The 9,904-nt window shown below is 38.0% G+C and overlaps 1 protein-coding gene across 1 annotated transcript in view; it reads left to right on the top strand.

Moving 5' to 3' along the window:
* Positions 1-219: 219 nt before the first annotated feature.
* LOC105818884 (partitioning defective 3 homolog B-like) overlaps positions 220-9,904 on the top strand; it is a gene marked incomplete at its 3' end in the record, with an annotated part of 167,617 nt that continues 157,932 nt past the window's right edge. The window contains exons 1-2 of the mRNA XM_012655022.1: positions 220-270; positions 3,217-3,388. Coding sequence (XP_012510476.1) covers positions 220-270; positions 3,217-3,388 — 223 coding nt within the window. The remainder of the gene's footprint in view (positions 271-3,216; positions 3,389-9,904) is intronic.

Genomic DNA, 9,904 nt, shown 5'->3' with positions numbered 1-9,904 from the left:
AATTTTGTTTTAGAGGGAAGGCAGGAAATGGGGCAGGACCTGTACCGGGAAGTGGGTCCTGAGGTTTTTGGTTTTGTTTGATGGTAGAACTAATAGCATCTTTATAGACTGTTCTTCCTATTTGTGTCTGGGGACTAGATACCTAAATACTGACAGAGATCTGCAGTGAGAAGAGTTTTGATTGGAAGTAAAGGCTGTTTGATCAGATCACTTTGGATTATGGGTCTTTTGGAAAATGCCAGTGCTGCACTGAGCATCTCGAGAGCACCGGTATCACAGAAGGAGAACGGAGGGCATGCCAGGAGATGGGCGAGGCAGGGGAAGAACGCGCATTCAAATCAAGCATTGCCCATTTGCATTTTGCTTGGGGTTAGGTTACTGCAGGCCCTCAGGTGTCAGTGACAGTTCTTCCACATGCCACGGAAGTTTACTCTAGGTGACACCTTAACATAAAAGGTTTTTAGATAGACTTTTTCTTTCATGTTTGCCTCATCTCTGTGGGAAAGGTAACTTTGAGTGAGTTTAAAGGCAATTCATTGGAAGTCATTTCCATGTGCTAGATGCTTTGGGAACCCGAATGCCTTCTGTTGAGGGACTAGAAGTGGTTTATGTTAATTAATGTATCGCTGTAACACTGTCTTCTGGGAACTCTGCTACCCAGTAATGTAGGTGTTCTGATGAATCAAGTAATCTGGTTAACAAGGACCACAACATATGACTTAAATAAATTACTAATGTTGACAGACACGTGAGTCTAGTATATTGTAGGTGTTGAGATGAAAGCTGGATAGAGTCAGTCTCTCTAATCAGCCAGCACCTCTGGGTGCCAGTGACTTTGTTTGGGGACACAGATTGAGGAGCTGGTCCTCTTCTTCCCTGGAGTAGAGACTTTATTCCACCCAGTGATCCAGATTAGGCTCTGCTGAGATAATTTCTGTCAATCATGGGATTGGGAAACAGTCTAAGCAATTAATTAAAGAGATTATGAGATCTGGGAAATGTCCAGGAATCACCATTTATCATCTGTGAGAAGAGTCATATGTTACTTGTATTTTCAAAAACTGGAGTTGACATTCTTTAGGGCAGAACACCTTCATGGATGAGGTATAGATATTTTATAATGTAGCCTCTCTTTTTACACTTTTCACTTGGAAACAATTACGGTGTGGTCTGAAACCCTGGGTTGGAAATTAAAAAGGCTGGATTCCAGTACCAGCTACCATTTAGTCTGTGACCTTGGGAAAGAAAATCTCGGTACTACTCTGTTCTCCCATTTGATAAAGTTATAATATTGTTACGTATACGGTATAAGCTTGTATGGATATAATGTATGGAAAACAGTAAAGTACCTAAAGAAGAAAAGGTATAATGATTTGTTTTATGAGTTATCAATTTTAGGCTATTGTATTATATTTCTGATTGATACTCTTATTTTTTTCTTTTTTCCTCAATATTTAAGGTACATGGTTTACTCCGAGTTAAGCATGTAGCAAGTTAAGTAAGTTATGACTCTTAACTTACACAACATTGTTCATAGTACCAATATAATATACCACTGCCTTGTTGATTGGTATATTAAAATGAACATTATTGTGTAATAATGTGTTAGAATTCACCACTATGCAATATTGAAGTTATTATAATTATGGCACAGAAATACTGACAAAAATCACACTTCTATCACATTTTAAAAATTGATTTCATTTTCCTTTTCAGGTTTTAAAGTGTTAAACTCTTCATTCTGGCCAAATGATTAGAAAGATATAGTTCTACTGATTATTTTTATACTAGAATAATCTTTCATTATTAATCCATTTAAGTCTTATCTCAAATCAGTTCATCAGTGCTATCAATTAAAAATAGAAAATGCATGTGCTCAATTTCAAGAATTAAAAATAATGCCTTGGGAGTAGCATTTCTTTTCTGTGGTGAGAGGATTGTTGGATTTTCCAATTAAAGAAGTCTCCATGCTGGAAATGAGTAGTCAATTATGAAAATTATTTTTGAATAGCCAATTTGCATATCCCTAATTGTATTCATTTCTTTTGAAAGACTGAACTTGGAGTTTATGATATTTCGATTGGTTAACCCTGCACGTCTGTTATTAATACTATTGCCAACAAGGTTCCCTTATGAATGGAGCTTTGAGTGTCTTTCCTGATAAATGTTTAAATAATAATTAAGTTTGTTTTATTTAATGAATGAATAATATCTAAAGATTTACTAGCAGTTTTCAAATTTACAAAGATTGCACTTTATTGGATTGACAGTAGCATCCCTAAACTGCCTGCTGCACTCACATTTGGACTTTTCTACGTCAGCTGATTTAGAAACATTTGAAGTTCCTCTGTGATGGTGATGTCTGCTGGCCAAAAATGCAGTTTCAGCAGTGCTACCCTCAGTGTTGACACAGTAGTGTCTGCATGGTTATTTGCATTTTTCAAATATATTTTACCCTTATTTTAATGAAAAATGATGTGAAATGGACAATTAAAAGTTTTTATATTAATGATAAGCATAGGTCTCACGTGAAGTAAAATTGAGATGAAGATGGGAATAATGAGGTTAAAAGTGCTGATGTTTAGTCTCATTGGACTTAGCATTCTTTGGACTTCAGTTAGTAAACATAGAGTCAGTCATGAAGAAAAAGAAGAAAATTAAAGGCATGTACAAAAATAGGGTATCTATGTATGCAAGAAACAAATTGCATTCAAGTGTACAGACACTGTTTATATATATGTATTTTGATTGTGTCTAGGAGAAAAGACACAATTAGGGATTTCGTAATGTGTTTTAGCTCTCTGAGACTGGAATGTCCCCTTGTACCATATAAGTCTATTATTCAACTTTTACATAGTCAGCTTTCAGTGTTGGAAACACTCTGAAAGATAATGAAGTTCTTTTAGGCGTATTAGGTAAGGTGGTAAGGGGACGAGGCAGCCATTTCATTCCTTTAACAGAGTGAGCCAAAGTTGGTCTCTATTTCAGGAATAAACAAACTAAGTGAACAAACCATTTATTATTTCCTGGCCATAATGCTTATAGATATAATATTATTGAAAAAATTAGGAGTTGTGGTATAGTAATATTAAAGTTTTAAGTTTGAAGAGGCCGTTTTCTTTAAAAGCAAATGAAGATCTCACAATCAGCTAGACACAGTATCCATGTGATATGCGTGTCCTACAAAGTAATTAGTGTTGTTGGATTTGTTTGTAGCTGATTGCTGTGTTTGAAGAACAAGAACCACTCCACAAGATTGAGAGCCCCAGTGGAAACCCTACAGATCGGCAAAGCCCAGATGCTTTTGAAACAGAAGTGGCTGCCCAACTGGCTGCGTTTAAACCAATTGGTGGGGAAATTGAAGTGACCCCTTCTGCTCTGAAACTAGGTATGTGCTTTTTTAGTGGTCTGCTTTTCACCTGGTTGAAAATACATCATCCTGTGGACTGTGTGGTGCTGCTTCTTTATGACTTTTATCCTGTTAATTTTTTAAAATGTGGATTCTCTTTTCTCTAAATTATTTTTGTATCATACATAGCGCTTTGCAGCTGCTGGTGCTCAGGTAAGTGGATGCAGTGTTTTCTTGCACTGAAGGTGAATCTGAATTGCATGCCCTTGAGGTAACATGGGGGAGTCAGACTGTAAATGATGAGGTTTGCCTGTATCATATGAGAATCACTTTTTTAAAAAAGTTCTTGAAAAAAGTCATTTGGAAAAAGCTAAGGGTTATCAAAGAATCCAGCCTAGAAATAAAGGTCACTTTCTTTTCTTACCCTCCCTCTTTTTTTCCCTAGACTATATATCTCAGAGTTTGAGGAAAATATTTTGAAGTTGGTTTTGAAATTCTTTCCTGCTGATTTATTCAAATAAGAACAATTCATCTGGTGATTTTGCTCAGAATTCTTTTTCATTATATTTGTTTTAAAGGTGTTAGTAGAAAGAGAAAATAAACATTCTTCTACAGTTTCAATTTACAACTCCAAGAGAAATAACATGTCAGTTTTGGTGATACCTCCTAGAGCTAAATTAAGGTCAGTTTAACAGCATGAAGTTTTTGAAAATCCACTAATATTTTCATACTTAAAACAATTTTTTATTCTTGTTGAATCTTTGCACAACATTTTGAGACTGGTCAAAGCACCTGTTACAGGTTAATTCTCAAGCTAGAAGAGCAGAGGTTTTTACCACTTTGCAAAGAGCATCTTATTCTTTTTAGAGCAAAGCATATGCTTAAAATTGTCAAAATTGTACATGGTACCCATTTTTCCCATTTGAAATAAAATATATACTGAAAAGTTAATTTTTACATACTATAATATTGAATATCCATATTTTGTACTGATTTTCTGAAAAGCATTTGTAGTGCCCCTTTTAAAAGAAACCAAATGGAAATTAATGACCTATGGCCCTCATGGTTTTCTCTCTATCTTTTGGAACCAAGCTAGTGAAGCAGTCTGCCGGAACGTGGATGTCGGAGGGCTTTGTGGCAGTTTCTCTTCATCTGAAGCCAGGCTTGTGGCTTCAGCAACCTTGCAGCCCCATCGTTCATTTGCATAATGGATGCCTTTTTATCCATTATGCAAATGGTATGAGAGGAAAATTAGGCAATAAGGGAAGACGAAAGGAGAAAATTGCTCTTGCTTGTTTTAATATTCTATTTATAAGCAAGCACTGTGGTCTTCAAATGGCTGAACCTCAGGGTACCCTTGTGCCTGGGAATTTATTTTTACCTTTCTCGTATGGGTTTTGTCAGGGAAAAAAGTTTGATTTTCTTCAGATTTCTCACAATTTCTTTGTTGGACTGTCTTAGCAGCAACGTAATGCAAGATGAAAAATAAGCTGAGGTTCCCCTTCTCTGAAAGTGGACTTCTACTTCTTCAATACTGATTTTTGATAAGATAGAGATAGAAAATAGTATTTCTTAAATGGAGACTACATGCCAGGCACTGAGCTGAAGGCAGTGCACTAAGTAATCTAAATCCCTTATTCATAATGACTTGTTTAAGCCTCATAATACTTAATTAGTTGGGTTTTATTATTTCCCTCTTTTTAAGAGTTGAGGCATCAGCACAGAGAGGGTTAGTAACTCATCCAAAATCACACAGCTATTAGGTGACAGAGCCAGAATTTGAAGCCCTGTTGGCTCTGGTGTCAGAAACTATTTAGCCATCTTGCCTCTGATAGGCTATTCATAAGACAGTAAATCAATTTGACTTTCCTGGGGTTTACTTTGTGAATGTATCCCAAAGGCCTGAAAACGCTAAACTCCGTGGCTCACGATCCCATTTTACTTTGCAACATAGATTAAATGATGAGACTAGCTCCCTTTTGGTTGGTAATTGTTGCTTTCCAGCCATTCAGCCTAAAACCTTGGCATCATTTCTGTTTTCTTCCACCTCCTCCACTTCGGTCAGCTCTTCAGCTTCAGTCCAGAGCTTGGGCATCAGTCAGACTGTTGCAGAGGCCTCAGACTGGCCTCCTTCTCTACAGCGTCTGCTTTCTCCAATCCTGCTGTTGCCAGAGTTGCCTTTCTGAATAACGAATCTGATTATATAACTCCCCTACCTATCGACCTTCAATGCTCCCCATCACCGCAAGAACCATGTCCAAACTCGTTAGCAAGCTGACGCAGCTGGTTCCTCTGAATTAGCAGGAGGAATCTGGGCGGGATGAATGAGGAAAAAAACAATCATCCCTTACCCACCTTCATGGTTCCAGAAGATTGAGTAATTTTCATTTCTGGAACTTAAAAAGCAAAGAAAAAAACACATTTGTCAGATTTTTCAGATAAGGAAGTTAAAGAAGGAAGCAATACAGCCAGCGCTGGTCTCTGCCCATTCTGTTTTCCTGTTGCTGGCCCCAGGGCAGGATGTGGTAATGGGCTGGGCACCTCAGGGTGGAGGGATATGGTGGGCAGTGGGTGCGGTGTTCATGCTCTTCTGGGATGTGACCTGGGTGTGCTGGCAGGCCCACCCTGAGGTCCTGCTAAGAATGGGAGGGGGCAGTCTGAGGAGCAGTGGCACTTGTGTTCCAGGCATTCCTCATAATGCCTGGGGGGTGCTCATAAAATGCCAACCCCTGAGCCCCACCCTCCATCTCTGTTCCCCACTCCGCTCCCCCAGGCCGTCGGAACTGGTTCTGCTTATCATGGGGCTCATTTGCCCAGGCTGGTACGGCAGAGAAGCATGGCTTAATTCTCACTCTTCGTATTCTTAAAGCCCATTCAAGAAATTGGGGAATTTAATCCTTATCTGCTCACATGCTGTTCTTAAGCGGACACAATTTAACAAATATTAGAAATCAAGATGTTTTTATGATTACATCATATTGATCACCAACAATGTAGCTGTTTTACTGGTATCTTAAATCAAAATATACTCAATGTTCAGTATAATTTTCATATTTCTTTTTCAAACTCAAGATAACTATCAATCGTATTCTGTCAAAACCCAACAACCACCTTCCCCATATAATGCATCCAGCGGTTGACCCCGTCCTATTCTTTCTTCACCTTCCAGGATGAAATATGTATGCACAGAATATGCGTAAGATTCATATTCCCAGGATCTTCATGCTCTAGCTGCTTCCTCTCTGCCCCACTTTATCGCTGGCCACTTGTCCACTGTCACCGTAATTTGCAGCTATCATGAACCAATTGCCATTCCAAATTTACTACTTTACCCCGAATCTCTGTGCCTTTTCAGGCACTGTTCTCTTTTCGTGGCTCACCCCTTTGTCTCTCTTCTACCTAATGAACTCATATGCACCTTTTAAGCCCAAGCTCAAATACGACCTTGTTTGTGAAGCCTTATCCGGGTCTTTGAGACAGTATAGTAAATGTACAATAAATATATTTATTAATTCTTCCCTCAACAATGAAGAGTTACAAAGGTGAACTTCTACCAACCTAAACAGGTTTAGTCTCATGACCTATAAGCTAATGAAATATATAATTTCGATTCATAAGAGGAGTTTAAAATCAAGTGAGCAATCACATAATTCCAACTTCATTCATCTAAATTATTTCCTACCACTTATTTTCTGATGGATTTTCTAATGGAATGCTAGATGACTGAGGTCTGCCTCAGCCCTAACTAGCAAATCAACACTTTAAGATTCCATGTTTCTGAAATTGGCCAGTGCCTTTTACCATCCAGCCTAGAGACTGCTAACCTAAGAGTCTATATAGAAAATGAGACATGTCGACCAGAGCAGCCGGTGTTATTGCAAAGAATCATATTCACAGACTCCATGCATACCTGGAAACCACCTAGTTCAAGAATTTTCCAAGTCTTCTCTGTGGAACCCTATGGTTCTTATGAGCATGTTTTAGGGCTTCAGCAAATGTTTGATTGTAGTTAATTAGTAAATAATATTTATTGAGCACCGAAGTTCTAGATGATATTCTAATTTGTTCATGCTCCATCTCTGAACAAATAGGATTGGCTATGCTAGCAGGGAGGAAAGGCATGCAGAAGCCTGTTAAGTAGGCTATAAACAGATTCCCTGTGCTTTTTAGAAGTCCTAAAGCAAAGAAACCTACCTCCACTTAAAAGAATTATGTACCCCTCAGAACAGATTTGTGAAATGCTGGTCTAGAAATACACAGAATTTCATAAGTAGTGATTATCTAGGGAATTGACATTTATCCTACAAATGAGCAAACACAAGCTTAGAGCCAGTAAAATAACTAGTTGGTTAAAGAACTAGAATTGGAACCTACATCTCTTGGCAGTTTAGAGAACAGTACAGTGCTCTTTCAGTTACATGACATTTTTTGGATTGATTGTAATTTCAATTATCCATGTCTTTTAAATACTATATGTGATAAAATAGCACCTCATATCCTTTTGGAATTGAAATAGAGTGTAAATTAATAAATAGATACTATGAATAGCTGTAAATCAAAAGCTAATGAGGGAACGAAGAGACCAGAAAACTTGAGGTGGAGAAAATTTCTTTTAAATCTTAAGTTTCAGAAATGGATTTGCTCCTGTCTTCTCATCCTGTATGTGTGTACGTCTGCACTTGCACGTGTGTGCGTGTGTGTGTTTGGAGGAAAGTTTTAGCAAAAGCAGTATGCTAATGGGATCCCTGGGTGATATTTTTTTAAATAATGTGAATATTTTTGTACCCTTTCCCCCCGACTGTCCCTATGCTGCCTTATGATCTGACCTTCTACTGTCCTCTCAAAGGTGCGATGTGGCCATAGCCCAGTCTTTGTCCCTTGAGAACCAGTCATATGGAGCTGGTCCCAGACCCATCTGCGTTTGATCTACCTGTGTGCCCTGGACAGGCCATTTACCTCTCTCTATCAGGACCAAATTTTTCCAAACAAAAAATAAATCCAGACACATTCTACAGAAGTGAATATTCAGGACTAAGGCCATCTAGGCCACTCACTGATGTGCCACCCCCATATCTCCCTGGGCCACAGTTTCCTCATCTGTGAAATAAGCCTTTCTGGCCCCAATGGGCTGTGACTGTCCAAGGAGTGTTTGATTAACACCAAGCTGAGTATGAATTCAATTCTATGTCCCTGTTGATTTCCTCTTATGGCCCCAATTAACTAGTAGTCTTATTTTGTACCTTTTGATAATTTGTGTGCTTCTTGATTAAAATTTGTAATTTTGGGTTCGAGCTTCCATGGGAAAATATTTCTTAAGCTAAATTATTTTAGAGATGTAATTTAAATAGTGTTTCGGGATCTGAAAAGTACTTTAAACTTGGCTGTTGCCACTCTTGTGATCTGTATTACCTTGATGTAAAGCAATCTGATTAAAGTTCGGAGTTGAAGTGGTATTAGCTTTATTCTCCTCTTGTGTGTTAAACTTTGAAGATGAGTGACTTCCTATTTGAAAGTGATTCTTGTTTTTGAGACTTGAAAGCTGAAAGGTGCCTCAGATGCTTTATTGTTTCCATGTGTGTTTGTGCTGCTTCAAAACCGAAGTGGAAATTATGATTGTGTATTTGTTATAATGTAATTATTTTCAAAGCACTGAGTTCCCTTCTCTTTATTTCCAGTAGTTCTTAGAAAATATTGTGTAGTCATAGATTATTGTTGAAAATTGTGACCATTTTCTATCTGATTTTGACTAATTTACTGCATAAAGGAAACATATGGGAACATTTTTCTCAATTTTTAACGAAACCAAATCCCTTTATGGCACAGATTTCGGGAAAACATAAAGAAGGGGGAATTTTATTCCTTTAATTAGGCTGCAGTGTGTAAGTAGCTGCTGTGCCCGTAATGTGAGTTTAAGTATTGGCATCTGATCCTAGACAAACACACTCACACCACACACATAGCAGAACTAAAGCTCGGGGTGGGTTTGTGCTTCCGATGGAGCCTTTGAATTCTGACTACAAAGCACGTAAGCATGCAAGGGTTTCGTTGCTTTGGGAGCTCTCCGCTGTGGGCTGTGAAACCCAGAGTTAAAACTATGAAGGAACTGAGGTCATTTGCTTGGATGAATCCATAAGTCATAATTTGGTCATTGAGTTTCATCCTATTTGGTTCCTGTTGAGGCAGATTATAAAGTTAGCAGCTATAGAATAGCTTTTCTTGCTTTTCTTTTTTCTTTCCTGGGAGTCTGGTATTTTTTTTCCCATGCAGGCTTAGATGAATGATGTTGTAATTAGCTATGGTAACCTTGCAAGGCTACCATCAATCAGTCATAGCTATATAGTCAACAAAGTGTGTGCATGCTTTCTAGTATGATGGTAGCTAAATCAGGACTAAGGGGGTGACAGCATTTCTAAGCCATTTGGGGCACCATTCTTTTTTGTTATTGTTGTTTTGCTTTTGCTATTTTAGTTTTTGTTTTCAGTGTAAGTGAAAAGTTGCTTTGGGGGGAAATGTCAGGTTATTCAATGAATGTTTAAAAATTATTTAATACTTTGG

The sequence above is a fragment of the Propithecus coquereli genome, unplaced genomic scaffold (genome assembly GCF_000956105.1).
Source record: "Propithecus coquereli isolate 6110/MARCELLA unplaced genomic scaffold, Pcoq_1.0 Scaffold113, whole genome shotgun sequence".
Classification (NCBI taxonomy): Eukaryota; Metazoa; Chordata; class Mammalia; order Primates; family Indriidae; genus Propithecus; species Propithecus coquereli.
Note: the sequence above shows the minus strand (reverse complement) of the source record. Positions and strands in the feature narration are given on the sequence as shown.